The sequence below is a fragment of the Python bivittatus genome, unplaced genomic scaffold (assembly GCF_059951505.1).
Source record: "Python bivittatus isolate LINGU-HERP-01145 unplaced genomic scaffold, Pbiv_v1 ctg000850_np1212, whole genome shotgun sequence".
Classification (NCBI taxonomy): Eukaryota; Metazoa; Chordata; class Lepidosauria; order Squamata; family Pythonidae; genus Python; species Python bivittatus.
In genome coordinates this window covers 4,274,291-4,290,411 of record NW_028277112.1, presented here as the reverse complement: position 1 = coordinate 4,290,411, position 16,121 = coordinate 4,274,291, and the positions used below count along the sequence as shown (strand labels likewise).

The 16,121-nt window shown below is 40.8% G+C and overlaps 1 protein-coding gene and 1 pseudogene across 2 annotated transcripts in view; both read left to right on the top strand.

Annotated features, from left to right (window-relative positions):
• Positions 1-14,404: 14,404 nt before the first annotated feature.
• AGGF1 (angiogenic factor with G-patch and FHA domains 1) overlaps positions 14,405-16,121 on the top strand; it is a 34,304-nt gene continuing 32,587 nt past the window's right edge. For both annotated transcript variants that reach the window (XM_088130250.1, XM_088130251.1), the window contains exon 1: positions 14,405-14,833. In XM_088130250.1, coding sequence (XP_087986376.1) covers positions 14,681-14,833 — 153 coding nt within the window. In that variant the 5' untranslated portion in view covers positions 14,405-14,680. The remainder of the gene's footprint in view (positions 14,834-16,121) is intronic.
• LOC112541616 (U4 spliceosomal RNA) lies at positions 15,368-15,526 on the top strand (annotated as a pseudogene).

The window sequence follows — 16,121 nt, the reverse complement described above, 5'->3', positions numbered from 1 at the left end:
AGGACTGTATTTACTTTTTCTGCAGGGGCATCACACTATTGGCCATGTTCACTTTGTGTTTTACCACGATACCCAGAACATTTTCACACATATTGCTGCCTAGCAATACATCCCCATCCTATACTCATGCCTTTGATTTTTTTCTCACAGATGTAGGACTTTGCATTTGTTCTTGAAATTTATCTTGCTGAGTTTTACCCAATGCTCCAACTTGTAAAGATTTTCCTTTCTTAATTCAATCCTGCTATTCCCCCTATCTTTGTGTCATCTTCTAATTCGATAAACATATTTTATAATCCCTCATCCAAGTCATTTATATATAACTTGAACACCACAGGGCCTAAAATGGAGACCTGCAGTAAGCCATTGAAACTTTCCTTCACCTTGATACAGTGCGCTTGACATGCACTCGACAGGCACAATTGTTCAATCAGCTCGGTATCCCTCTAACGGTAGCATTATTTAGCCCGTATTTTGTCACCTTCTCTACTAAAATTCCATGGGAGAGTGTTAAATGCTTTTCTGAAGTCAAGGTACATCACATCTACAGTACTGTATTCCCACTGTCAACTAAACTGGTCAATCTGTCAAAAAATGAGATCAGGTTTGGTCTGGCATGATTAATTATTTTCTAAATGCTCACAGATCAACTGCTTAATTTGTTTCAAAATTTTGCCCGCTATCGGCATTAAGCTGACAAGTCTTTTATCCTAGCTCTTTTTTCCCCTCTTGAATATAAGAACAACATGTGGTCTTTTCCAACCCTTAGCCCTAAGCTAATCCAATTTTTCCAAGATCACAGAAAGAGGCTCCAAGATAATATTTGCAGGCTCTTTAATGACTCTCAATTGTAATTGGTCTGATCCTGGATACTTAAACTCCATCATAGCCAGGGGCTCCCTAACCATCCTTTTATTTACTTTGAGACCTCACTCCCTCCTTTGTTAATTGTTTTGCTTAAATCTATTTACGCCCAGTTTTCATTTGGGGAGAAGACTGAAGCAAAATAGGAATTGAGGACCTCTGAATACCCTACTATCCTCTCCTGGAACAGGCCCTTCCCCTTTCTTTTTCTATAGTACTGATACAGTCAAAAAAAGCTCTTTTTGTTGTTTTTAGTTTCCTTTGCAAGCCTAAATTCTTTTTGCACTTTTGTCTTTCTAGCTTGCTTTCTTCAGATTTATTTATTTATTATTAAATTTGTATGCCGCCCATCTCCCCCAACAGGTGACTCTGGGCGGCTGACAATTAAAAATCAAAAGCCCATAAACAATTAAAATCCCCCATAAATAATTAAATCACTCATTCCATAAAAATCCACTATAAAACAAACTAGATACTAACTAGAGTTCTGTTCTCTCTTATTCCAAAGTGGGGGAAAGAGAATAATGGATTTATGTTACAGGAAGGCAGATTCTATTTGAATATTAGAAAAAACTTTCTAATGGTAACAGCTATTTATCCAGAAAGGTGGTGGATTTTCTTTCACTGGATGGGTTCAAGGAAAGGCTAGACACCCATTGGGTGATGCCCAATTTGGATTCTTTCCTGCATTGATCAGGTGGATTGGGCTTCATGACGCAAATTTATTTATTTATTAATCAAATGTGTATGTCGCAGCAATCACAAAACTCTTGGTGGCTCACAAGACAAAGAAATACAATAAAATAAAACAATGTAGATGTAAGGCAAATAAAACTCAGCAAAATATATGCCATCGGGCCTAAAAAACGCTCTGGAAAAGATCAGTCTTTAGCTTTTTCTGGAAGCTAAAGACAATGTATGTCTTTTCTGGAAGCTAAAGACAATGCTGAGGACAAACAAATCTCAACATGAAGTCATTCCAGAGGGCCATCCCTACCAGCAAAAAAACAGCACCTCTGAGCAGTGCCCCCCCCCAACCTCCTGGAAATGGGGGACAACTGGATGCTTATTCTGGCAGAATTGAAGTGGATGGGCCAACTCTAATGGGGAAATGCAGTCCTGCAAGTAACCAGGTGTCAAGCCATTGAAGAACTGACCAGGAGAATTGAGCTTTCAATTGTATGTTTCAATAATTCTCTGGTTCAAATAATTATTCCTTTTAATCTGTGCATTTGATATAGAGATTTTAAAAGGATTCTTTTGTAACCAGGAACACTTTCAGAGAAAGTAGAAATTAAGTCATCCTTTTCCTCTTAGCACTTCACCTGTTTTCTACTCCTAAATGCTATGACCTTATTTGTAAAGGATATAAATGCAAGTGAATACTTAAAGAGACTGAGACTGCAATCCTATACATACATGTCAGGGAATGAAATATTGAACTTAAGTGAGTTTTCCTTCTGAATAGATAATATTATGCTGTAAGTATCTACCCTTAGAATGTGACTGTTTTGCAATGATTCACAGTCCACTGAAGCATCTTGACTACATTTCTGATTGTCAGTCACCTGTCAGCTGGTAAAATCCAAAAGGTTCATTCTGTACAAGAACAATGCAAAGAACAAGATGGGGGAGGGGCAGGGGGAGATGTAGAATTGTTAAAAGCAGAGTAATTTAATAAAATGTGATAACAACAATGGATAAATTAAATGACATAGTCACAGGGACCTGAAGTTCAAAGAAACATCTCTTACATTGTAGCTAATGAGAACCATCGTAAAAATAGGATCAGACCAAAAAAAATCTACTTAATAATAACAAAAATACAATAAAAGGCAATCAGCCATGATAAGAAAACACTGTGTATAACAGCAGCAAAAGCCAAATGGATGGGTTTAATTTTATTGATACCTGAATGCTCTGTTCCCATTGATAGTGGGAAAGAGACAGATTGGATGTTCTATTTCTTCTGCACTGAATTTTCTACTAACTAGGAAATAGCTGTCTTGACTGTATATCATATTCTTATCAGGGATATGGCCTATGGAAAAGGCTAAAATCCTCTATTTCCCATCCCCCCTGAAATCCAGAGCTAGGTTGTAGTAAATGGGTAACTAGATCCAGACTGGTCCAGGTAAACTTTTCGCCATGTACTAACTAACTTTACCATGTTCAAGAGGGCTAGCTCAGACATATTGTCAGCCTTACCAAGTAGACCAGACCAGGAATCAGTTCTATAGGAAGGCTAAAACTACTTTTATTGAGAGTGGCTACAATGACAGAATCTTACAAATCTGATTGTGCTGTACATCCTCCTCTTCTTATACCCATGTGAATTAGGGAGGTGTCTGTCTGAGCCACTTCCACATACTTTGCGCTTGTTTTGCAGTTAAGATATTTTCCCCTAATTGCTTTGCTAACAGATCTTGTCTGTCTCCATCAAGGCCCTCTTTCTTACTCTTGATACATACCCACTAATTCCACAAATCTGTCTGAGGCCTGAGCTTCCAGGGGAAAATGTAAACTGAATCACAGCTAGGAGAGATTGCACAATTACCCCAAGCCCTGCTCAGTTGAGGGGGAAAAGAAAAGTGTTGGTCTCTTTGAAAAGGGGGAAGTAAAGCTGAAAGGAGAAAGCAAGCAAACCTGGGAGAAGTCTGAGGAGGATCCAGAGCAGAGGGATCTCAAGGGGAAGCAGAGAGGGAGGTAGCTCTCTGGTAAATCTCAGTGGGACAAAGAGGGAGACTGGAATGGGAGCTAAAGTAAACTTGCTGTTAGGTCTCTACTCAGGAAAAGAGATCTCAATAGGAGAGCCCCTGGAAGAAGGATGGAGACAGATCACAGGGAAACATCTTTGTGGGAACAAGAACAGGAAGTAATTAATCCTAAATCTCTGATTAAAGTTTGGAATCTATTTGGAGTTTGCAAGATCCTGGAAAGGCAGAAGAAACCTTTACTGCAAGAATCCATTTGTCTCCAAGTTATCAGTAAAAAAGTTCAGTTAGAACTCTCAATCACGATTTTATGCTTTATTTTAATGTGTTTCATAGTTAAATGCTTTCATGTCTCTGAGATTTTTAAACTATACCTTTTGCTTTTTCCAGCTCCTGGAAAATGAGGGTGGGCTGTTCTCCTCTGGACACATGCCTCAATGTTGCAAGGGCCAGGAAGTGACACTACAGTCTGTTGTTGTTGTTGTCTGTATTCATCTATGGCTTCCTGCTAGCTATTCATGAATCCACATAAGAACCCAAACAAGCACTTTGTGCTACTTTTGTTGATGAGATGAGGTTGGGTGTAAAGCATAATTTCTCCTAGGAAGTGTTCCCATAGGAAAGAGGAGGAGCCGCAGATGCTGGGTTGTTATCAGAAGGAGAGTCTTAAATTACCAGAAAAACTCAAGAAAAAATTGGAGAGAATTAGAACTGAGATCATGGTTACCAACCAAGATGGATCTCAACAGTTTTGGCTTTAATAAAGAAAAATGTGGGCTGGCAAACCTGAGTTTGATTGGGCCATGTTTACACTGCTGAAAACCTGTTACTTGGAGAATGGCCAAGAAACTCCATGAAGCAAAACAGGACATGATCTGGACAAGTATGTCAAAAAGGAGGCAGTGACGTGGGACCTGTAGGCCCTATGCAGATGGCCCTGGGGTCAAAAATGATAGAAGATCAGAAATGTTACTACCCACAAAAAAGCCAGCTAGCAGCCTTACTCATGTATATATAAGACCTTCCTTAACTTTATATTAGAAAATAGGGTATGGAAATAGAGTGATGCATGTATACATGAAACCAACATTACAGAGCGCATATCTATCCAGGTATGAAACACCTAAAGGACATAATACTCAGAAGTACAGGGGAAAAATGTTCAGTCATTCTTCAGTTTAGAATCCCAAGTGACTGTGCCTTCTCTCAAAACAGGAAGAAGGAGGTGGGAGAGCTTTGCAGCTGTAGCTGTAAATAACTTGCCAAGGACTGGGAAATTGAACATACTGTAAATGCTGAACAAAAGCTTGCTTTTTTGTCTGGTCATTTGAATAAAGTTGAAAACACCTGAAATGGTGCGCTGTACTGAGCTTCTATCTGATACTGAGAACCAACAGAAAATCCCAATCCCCGTCACTATCGCTATTAATTATACATGCCCACTTGGACAACCTCCTACAAGATGGAGAAATGGACTATGAAAGGATTTTGGTCCCAAATGGAACATCATAACACAGTACCAAATGAAATATAAGTATCTGTTGAAGTCATTGCTTTGGATATCAACTCTATGTGGATGAATATGACTACGGAGTGATAAAGTGATTATTATTATCCCTAGTTTACTGGCAAGTAAGTGCCCAGCTTGTGAGATGCCCTCTCTTAGTATAGCTAGGTGTTAAAGGGGAGGAAGCTAGGCCTGGTCATTCCCTCTTCCTGGAAATAGATGGTGGGAGCAGTAAACTACCAATCTGGTCTAGTAGATTGGGGATGCTGCGGATCCTGTCAGCCAAGAAATCCTGTCAGCTGGCGAGGACCAGAAGGTGTGACTTCTTACCAGCAGCCCCTGCCCTTTGGATCATTCTTCCTTTGGAACTCAGGATGCCCCCCCCCCCGACTAGCCTTTCATAAGGCTTTAAAAACCTGGCTATGTGCCTGAGCCTGGGGTCCTGAAAGTGTTAAGGGCCCCATTACCTGGTTGCACTGTTGACTTTTATGTAATTTTTATGATGACTGTCGGCTGCTTATATGTACAGTATAATTTGTAATTGTTTTAATGGTTTTAATTATTGAAATTGTTCGCCACCCAGAGCCACTGGATTGAGATGGGCAGCTATAGAACTTGCATAAATAAATAAATAAATGAATGAATGAATGAATGAATGAATGATGAATGAATAAATAAATAAATAAAAATAAAAAGAAGCTACAGCATGGCAAGAAGATGTGTAAGTATGCAAAAGGGAGTTGAAGGTGGAGACTCCTTCACTTTTCACCCTAGCAGACCCATCTCAAATCTACATAGATCTTACAACAAACACTTGATTATCTGCTGTTTTCAACAGGGATGGTTATTTACCTACATCTTCCAGGTTATGCACAGTGGAGCACAAGGCCTCCTTATATTTGCATTGCACTTTGTCCTCGGCAAAGGAACAAACCAGCCATTGCTTTGGGTTGGGTTGGTTAGTACTTATACAAGGGAATGCCAGGGCTGTTAGCTAGACTGCTCCCCAAACATCTGTATGACTGAGTCTGGATTTACCAGGAGCTGAATTTGACTCAAGGATGTCTTTGCCTTAAGGCCTTTTTGGGCTCTAACAGAAAATGCTAATGACAGGGTCATTTCTCCCTTGGTTTATATTTCTTTACAAACAAGCAGTTCAAAAACATTATTCTCTGTCTCCTTCCAAAGTAAACTGATTTTTCCCCCTCTCCTGACATGTAAGCATGTATATAAATACGTGTGGTACATGTATACATGTGTGATATTTCCCTACCCTAAAGAATTTTGGTGGGGTCCAACATGGCTCACCATCTCACAAAGAATGCCTCTTATCTTGCTATAAACTAGATCAGTGGAAAGGAAAGGTTACCTTTTTGTAATCCAAATTCCATTTGACTTAAATATCTGAAGTTTCCCAACAATGACAATGTTTCACTCCCACCAAATTTGTATGACGCACCCCAATCTGCCCCCTGATATGCAAATTGTATCTGCAGTCCTTAAACTAAAGTTGCCCACTTGGGATTGTCACATGCTAAAGGCAAACTGTATACATAACTGCAAAGGCATAATTAATCCCTTTTCATAACATAAAATGACTTCTTTGCAGTCAATCTAACTGCCTCTATGTGGTACTTAAACCCTGTCATTTCCATTAATAAACACTGCTAAAAATATTTTCCCAGTTATTTCTACTAACAATTGAAAATGAGTACATTTACAGCCAAGGCCTAGGAAAAGATGTTATGGTGTGGAGGCTCTTTGCCTTAACAAAGTCAATTTTTGTCATTCTTGTAGATATGAAGATCAAGAACACTTTAGTATTGCAAATAACATTTTACTTTTTTGAAAAATAAACTTTCTGGAGTACCTGTATGCATATATTTCACATTTCATCTTAGGACATACTGGAACTGACGTGAGAACAAAATGACAAGCACACTGGAACCTTTCCATTTACAAAACCTTCCAGTTTCAATGTATATCCCATCAGTAATTCTCTGAGGTTTTTTTTAATCATTTCAGAATATTTTGAACTTGGAATGTTATGAAGATGAAGCATGCTTACACAGGGGAATTCATTCTATTAGTTATACTAGTTATACGGTTCTGTGCGTAAACTTTTCTTTGCATAGAAACGGTTTTGGTAGTTTGTGCCTGAACCAAAATATGTGTTTCAGAGGTTTTCAAACAGGGACTGAAATACGGCTGTTTTGTTTCAGGATAGGACTAAAATGTGATTGTTCTGGATATAAGTGTTTCAGATGCTCCATTCTGTTTTAACTATTGTAATTGGAGATTGTCTTATTTCTTGCAGTTGGGATGTTATTTTTGGAGTATTTCTATCTGGGCTAATACAATTGGAGGGAGTAACCTTTTAAGCACAGAGACACCTATGCCAAACCAGGTTCTGCCTTTGGTTCTTCTCATAAAAAGTCTTTGAGTAAACTCCTGGAATAGCTGGAATTCAAGGACAAGAGAGCCTGAATTCCTTGGATTTCACACTGAAGTCATCCAATACCTGAAGCCCTTGGGTTTCAAACAAACATCTGTGCTTGCCAGCTGTGTGACCAAAGAATGAAAGGGACTATCATTTGCATCGATGACCTCCTCTAGAGGAGAGAGCTTCTGGTTGTGTAAGTAGCCCAGAACACTGGCAGAAGACAAGATTGCAGCTAGGAGGTATTGGCTGGGCCATCCAGCAGATGCTCTTATCCTAGCAGCAGCAGCCAGGGCCCCAGTTTTGGCAGAGAATTCCCCTTGGCAGGTCAAAGCACCATGCCACCCTCAAATTGGGGCAGTGTGTTTAGCACATGGCCAGGAGAACAGAGATGTCTGTTGGCTTAGACAGCAGTGCAAAATACTCTGTTCTATGCCGAGTGAGCCAGACAAAGATGAAGGAATGGATCAGCTTAACTGTTTCTGCACTTAAGAGGTTTTTCCCTCCTGCTGTATTGGCCTAGACAGGGCACCCCAGTTGTAAGAGACAAGAACATTTCCAAAACAGTATTTGCAAAATTCCAGTTCTGATATAAATTCTCAAAGTGATGATTTAGTCAAAGTACAGTGAGCACTCAGAACTTTGTTAGATCATGTGGAGTTGAGGATGAATTCTACTTAGAGATAATGGTCCTGAATGTAGCAAGGACTGAAGGTATATAGGTCTTTATAGGTAGACCCAACATCTTGAATTGTGTCCAGAAATGCACTTCCACATAAATATGTTATTCTACAGAACTGGTTGGTGCTGGATAGCAAGAAGGCAGCTGCATTCTGTACCAGCTGCAGCTTCCAAGTTGTTTTCAAGGGCAATCCCACTTAAAGCAAATATAACTGATGAGTCAGTTTTCAGCACTCCCTAGTTTGACTACCAAAGCCAGCTACCTGCTGTTCCAGCATAAGTTGTGACTCCAGGAAAACCCACAAATTGCATACCAGCTCCTTCAGGTGAAATATAGTCCCATTTAGAATAATGGATAGAACCACAGAGTTTCTGTAGTCATAATAAATCTACCTTGTTATGATTTGGTCTCAGTCTGTTTCACTCCATGCAGTGATGCCTGAACACGTGTAACTCCGGTCATTTTCAATCCTTGTCTTTTGCCAGATCATTCTAGGCATCTCCTTTGGTACTTCATCTCCTGGAATTTCCTGGTGAGTCAAAGGGAGGCTGCTCAGGAGCAACCCTATCAAGAGAGCCCTAACTGTCTGTGTGTTCTGGAGATGAAGCAAGCACCCCTCAGAGCTGCCCACTAAGCCCAGAGAAAACAGAAATGATGAAGTTCCATATTTTGGGGGCTTCCTTTGTTATCTGCAAGAGCTTCAGTGGTTTATAGTTTGACAACCTTGGAAAAGAGGAGAGATGTCCATTTGCCATTTCTCCTAGATTAGAGCAGGGAGACATACGGTACACGAATACCCCTTCTGCAATGGTGATGCCACTTCTCCATTCAAATAGGGATGAAGATGGGGAGATGGATTCTAGCTGCTTTGCCTTCTAGGTATGGATTTTCATTTGGACACATTATGTCCCCCTTCATGCCTATTTACTGATGTGATATTACTTTTCTAAACTTGTATGCTAATTAGCAAAGGATGGATTAAGTTTTAAAATCTGCTAATGTTTTCTGTAATAATAGTTCTTTTTTAAGGACTATAATATTAATAATATTAATATAATATAATATAAATAATAGTTAACTATTAATAATTGTCTTTTTTTAAGGCAGTTATATCTTCAAGACACAAGTGTTTATTCTTATGACAAAACTAAAAATACAGCAAATCTTATATCTCCTGGTAAATTAGCTCTTTCATAGAAATGGTTTTAACCTATAATTGATGATAAAAGTATTCATAGCTGTGCTCCTTTTTTCTGTTATTACCAGATATATCAAAAGATATGTCAGCATGGGGATTCGTTGATTGATTGCTTCTACAAACTAAGAAGGGACTCAGCAGAACTACTAAGTATAAAGCATGGTAAACAGATAACTTTGTAAGAGGTTCACTTTGATCAGAATGCAAATCATAATTAATCTAGGCTGACAGTTGAGAGCTACACATATTTAGCCCAAGAGCAACTAACAATACCTACCATTAAAAGTCTTCTTTCCAGAACAAATTAGCACCTTTGTCAGATGTTGTAAGGGGTTGAGATACTGACTACCGACTAATAACAAGGAAATAAATGTTTTTTTAAAATATACAGAAACTAATTTAAAAATGTACTGTCTCCACCTCCCCGCCCAAATGTATATATTGAAAGCAGCTATGAGAATCAAGATGCTGCATTCTTCCCATCCCTTTCCTAGCATGGCTCACTCTACAAAATGACCAAGACAGGTTCTGCTTCAAAATTAGGCCTAAAGCATTAATTAAAGTATCTTATCCAGGAAAACTGGCTAAACTGACCTATGGTTTAGTATTTTAGATTTTAGTTTAGTTTAGGATTTTCAGTACAGCCCAACCATTGCTAGAAATAAGCTGTACTGGGTAAAGTTTGTTTTATTTATCTGCCCATTCTTTTGAGGGCAGGTTTCTAGTCCATTTTTTTCCTATGGGTTCTTTAACTTAAATATCCATAGAAAAATTCCCTGAAACATTTAGAGAAAGGTTTGATGCAGGTAGATGAAGGTCAGATTGTCATTCCAGGAAATGCACCATTGTATTATGATATATATAAATTATAGGAGACAAGACAGCAAAAAGCATTAGTTCATAGATTTTCTCAAATATAATGCATTTGAGTTCAAATATGTTAATATCTGAATAAATTTGTGATGATAGAATCTTTTCAGAAAGCCAAAAAATGTGCATGAAGTTTATCAATCAAGCCAAGGAAACTTGAGTGTTGCCTAACCTTCTAGTAACAGTCCTGCTGTACCAAAAGTTCCCCTCTGTAATGTCACACAGTAACACCAATCAAGACGGGTCTTCATGAGAGCAGTGCAGGGTCTGCAGTTGTCAGCCCTACAAGGTAGACCAGACCAAGAGATTTCTGTAATCCACCCTCATTGTCTGGACTCCAGCTATGCTTCCCTCTTAGTTGCTTTGGTAATGATCTTCCCCCTCTCCATTAAGGTCATGGTCTCTACAGCAGTAAAGGCACTCTGTGTGTAGAACTGTTCACAGGAAGACTTTTATGTGCATTAAGCCCTATACATTCAAAGGCTCTCCACGTAAAACAATCACAATGCACTGGATCATTAACATCACAATGTGACTTTATAGAAAGGAAGGATTGCTCACCAGTACTTGTATGATAAGTTGTATTCTTCTTTTTAGCAGTTGAATTGGGCTTTTGTCTAGCATATTCCCATTAAACACAAGCTTCTATATGCAGTTGTAGGTGATGAAAGGATTAGAGAAACAAGGAGAATCCATTTCTTTCTCATTTACTAATTAAAATATGGTTTGCCAGTGTGATACTGATTCTTCATAAAGAATGGTAGGAAATAGGAACAGAACTGCTTTGCCAACATGTGGCAAAATATACTATTGTGTGTTAACAGTACACCAACACCATCTACTGGATTCTAATGAAAGCATCTAGACAGCTGAAGGTAGAAAACGCAAGATTCAGCACAACAAACCACAAGGACAAAAACACATTTATGTGGGGTTGTGCAATAACCACAAGAATTGGTTCAGATTCCAGTTCTGAAAATAGTCCAATTCTTCTCTGAGTGAGTCAGAGACTACCTATTTAAACACGGGTCTGAATCCAAAATGAGATTCAGAAATCCAGATTTTCATGTTTCTTATTTGCTATAATTGAAAATGGCACATTATTATAACTTCTTAAAAACTATTTTAATAGAATTAGATGACGGTAGCAAACATAACAGCTCTGAGTGGATAAAACCTGTCTTGTTTAAATTTTGACTTTTTTTAAGGAAGTTCCTATACTTTTTAAAATTTGAGGGCAAAATTGGATGAAGGTGATAGGCTTAAAGTTCTATCACAGAAAGGTTGGCTCCAATGAACAACACCACATCCTTATTCTCAAGCTGGTCTTGTCTTTCAGCAATTGAGCCAATTTATGTGTGCTTATTTATTTATTTACAAAATGCAGGCCCACCAACTCCAAAATGATTCTGGGTGGCTTACACTAAAAAATAAGAAATAATAAAAAGAACTAACATAACAAATAGGACTCCAAAAACAGAACAAACAGGGGTTCACAAACACCCTACTCCACTGCCTGGGAGAATGGCCAAGTTCTTAAAGACTTTTGGAATGTTATCAGTGAAGGACCCATCCAGATCTCAGGAGGGATATCATTCCAGAGGGCAGGAGCTGCAACAGAGAAGGCATGCTTCCTGGGTCCTGAAAGACGGCATTGTTTGATTGAAGGGACTCAAAGTGCATTGACTCTATCTGATCTTACTGGACATGTTGAAGCCATGGGAGATAAGTGATCCCTCAGATAACCTGGCCCTAGGTCATGAAGGGCTTTATGGGTGATAATCAGCACCTTGAATTGTACCCAGAAGCTGACAACCAGAGCAGGTGTCACATGGGCACACCAAGGCTTGCCCAGTACTGCCTGCACTGTTGCAATTTGGACCAGCTGTAGCTTCTGAGTGTTCTTCGAGGGCAGCCCCATGTTGAGTGCATTACAATAATCCAGCCATAAGATGACTAAGGCATGAGTGACCATCTGGAAATTTTTGTTTTGCGACACATTGCTGCAAAGCTTTGAGCTGGGCAGCTTTCTTTCCAGCAAGAACTCCTTCTATTTTCTGCCTCCTGGTTCATAGGCTCTTCTCAAGCTGCTTTGCTATAATGTCTTTTGTGCTTCAGGGCATTTTGCATTAAGACTGATTTTATTTTCTTTTTCCTTGCCATGAGGATGGTCCAGGTGGTGCTGGTGATACTGCCAGAAGCTGATTTTGCACTCCCTTATTGGTCAAGCAAAAGGAGTGCAGATCATCTATGGCTTTTCTTGCGACAACTGTGATGAATACAATTGCAATATGTACAATTGCAGGCTGTTGTGAGAATGGCTCTGGAGGTTTGGGGGCTGTTGGGGGTGGGATGAGAGTGGACAGCCCATACTTGTTCTTTTTGTGAAGATAAAGAATGGCAAATTCCAGATAGTTGCATGGATCTGTTTTTGCTAGGAGAGTCATTACAGTTTTCAGAGAAAATAAATCTTCTCAAGCCCTATTATTTGAAGGCCAATTTCTGTGAAAACATAAGTTATAGATGTGTTGCTTGGTAAGTAACCTGCCAAATTATAACATAATAGATATTGAGGAGTTTGTGCTATGTGGCATCAAAGTTAAATTGAGAATAAGATGGAAGCTAATAGAGATTCACTTTTTCCATACACCTACACACATGTGGTTATAGCACATACTTTGTATTGTCTACTTCATTAGAACTAGACAATAGAAACAGGAAAAACAGTGAAAGTGATCTTCTAGAGCAGCAGTTCTCAGACATTTGGTCTCAGGACCCCTTTACATTCTTAAAAATTACTGAGGACCCCAAAGAGCTTTGGTTTACGTGGGTTATATTTATACATGTTTACTGTATTATTAATTAAAACTGGTAAATTTTAAAATATTTATTTGACTTTTCAGACCCCCTGGAAGGGTCTTAGGGACCCCCAGGGGTCCCCAGACGACACTTTGGGAACTGATGTTCTAGAGAAAGGGTGAATGAAAAAATTGAATTGGAAAAGAATTTAGGGGGGAAAAAAAAACAATGGACGTTGATACAAGAAGTAGCTAGAAAGATAACAGACCAGGGAAGTACACAAATTTATTTAATGCTAGAAAAGCTGTTTCAATGTCCATGCTCAGTTGAAACTAAAAGAGAGAGAGAGAGTACAGCAATGTGTATGACCCAATCTCCAATCCAGTATTATTATATTATAATAATCCAATATTATTATGGAGACCTCTTGTTAGCATTCATATGATTTGCCATAGATATTTCAGTAACTCAAATATTTTCTTTTAGCTCTCCTCATCTGGCCTTTCATAGAATGAAAGCAAAGTAGCCTATTCTGTAAACCTGCTGACTGCTTTTTGCATTATTCCAACGGCCAAAATTCTTCCCAAATCATTAGAAACTTCTAGGTTCAGTCCTTAGTTGCTACTGAGGGAAACCTGCTTTGCTTCACAGAGCTAATACATGTATTCAAAGAGGTCTCATTCATCTTGGGAATTTGATAAAACACAAGATACATTAGAACACTGCTTTTTCACAGCATATCCTATAATTATATTTGAAGTCATGTTCCAATATGAAAAGAAATCATTAGTGTCGCTGTTGAGGGGGGAAGGCAATTTGTTGAAAAAGCAACTGACAATGACTCATTGCCAGTGCACAGAAAGTTCTATGTAGTTGCAATTGTATTTATTTACGTGCAGGAAATAATACTGTTCTTTAACAGCATAGCTCGACGTGCTAAGCCTCAAGGGAAACTAGACAAGCTTCTAATATAAATCAGAAAAATAGCTTCAAATCTCATCGAATGGGTCGGAAAAATTCACCAACGGAGGTCGCAAACACCGCTAAGTGCAAATTCAAAAGGAAATTTAAAGTGGGAGAAAACTACTTTCTGATACCCTGTCTCTCGTGGGCATGGGTGGCATGTTTCACCTCGGGGTGCACGTCCTGCTGCTAAGGGCATTCTCAGCGTTTGAACCTCCGGCCCCAAGCCAGCGTCCAAAGCGGTCCGGGAGAGGCACGGATGAGGACCTGCCATTCCCTGCCCGGCCAGCAAGAGGCAGGCCGGGAGCGGCCCGCAGATCCGATCCCCCCTCGCGCAGCAAGGCGTCACTTCCTCCCTTCCCAGGAAGAGCGTCGGGGCCGCCCGACGTCCCTGACAAACTTTGTTACGGGAACGTTTTCTCGAGGGAGGACAGACCCACGAGGAGCCGAGGGGGCACAAGCGGAAGGGGGCGGCGCTTCCTTGGCGCGGCGGGTGGTACCGCGGCTGCGATGGCCGTGAGGGGTGCCGTGGAGGAGGAGGCGGCGGCGCTGCTGGTGCTGCTGAACAGCCGCGGGGGCCTCTGCTCCCCGTCCTGCCCGGATCGCTGAGCGGCCGCGGCGCCTCCTCGCAGGCAGCGGGAGGATGGCCGAGGTGGCCGGCGAGTCCGCGGCGGCGGCCCTGCGGAAGAAGGTGGCTGCGCTGGAAGCAGAGCTAAGCGCCTGTCGGAGCCGGCTCCAACGAGAAAAGAAGCGGCGCCTCCAAGCCCAGGCCTGCGCGACCAAGTTACGGAAACAGGTAGGCGCTGGCGGGAGCTCTCGGGGGGCCCCGCGGGTCTTGCGCCTTTTCACGCAAGCCGGCTCCTCGGAGACAGGCAGTTACTCAACCGGGGCTGCACTCCTTGGCCACACCCCTGGGAAACCTGCGGAGTTGGCTGCCTGTCGTCTCTATCGAAGGGGCGTGATCTTCCCCCCGCTGGACCGTGTTTGATTTACTACCAGGCCATGGGGCGGGAGGCAACCCTGCGCCCCGGCTAGCTCTGCTAGTGCCCTGCCAGGGAGTAGCGACTGGAAAAGGCGTTGGGTTTGACCTGGGTCGTTCTGGCCCAGCGCTCCCTAATCTTTCGGTCCGGGAGATCCTGGCTTAACATCAGCAATTCCTCTCTCAATATGGCAGCTGCTCGGTATTTATTTATTTTAGGCTTGCAGTTGCCCTGTTGATTGATTGTGCCATCAAATCGTTTTCAACTCCTAGTGACTGCATAGACAGATTTTCTCCATGACGATCTATCCCTAACCTGTTCTTTCAGGACTCCCAAGGGTGCACTCACTCAGCTTTGCACAGTGGCAGTATCATAGCCAATGAGGTTTATCTGAGGCATGATTGTTGCTAATTGAAAACTTTTCCCATTTACTCATTGCCACTGTAACTGAGTTCATCCACTTTGCTGCTGGTAGTCCTTTTTTTTCTTCCACCCTTCCCAGCATTAGAGCCTTCTCCAGAGAGCTAGATCTTCACATGATATGTGTCCAAAGTAGGGTAATTTGAGCCTGATTTGCCCCATACACAAATGCAAATTGATTAGATGATGATGATATTTTTATCCTACCTTTTTAAAATATATAACTCAAGACGGTGAACATACTTAATGCTCCTGAGTCCTATTTCCCCACAACCCTGAGTCCTGTGAGGTGGATTGGGCTGATAGAGAGTGAAGCTTATATTCTGTTGAAGTTATTGTAGTTACAATTGGAGGTGATGATGAAGGAAAGCTCTTTTCAGAGTCATCATCATTACTTGCTGTATTCCAGAGGAAGGCAGGCTTAGACACAAGCTGTCTCAAATGATTTTGAAGATGGCTAAGTGCACTCAGTGGCCTTGCAAAGCCATGAGAATCAATTAAGAAGAAAAAGCAAGGAAGCCAGAGTGAGGGATGAAGAATGAATTAGACTGCATGACCCATTTACAGCTAACGGTGTACTAGAGGAAGATCTGGCTGGCTGGCATGCTTGTTTAAGCTGAGCATGTCCTACAAGATTTTGTTGTGGGTTCAGGTTTTTCCCCCCTTTAATTAAAGAGAATGGAA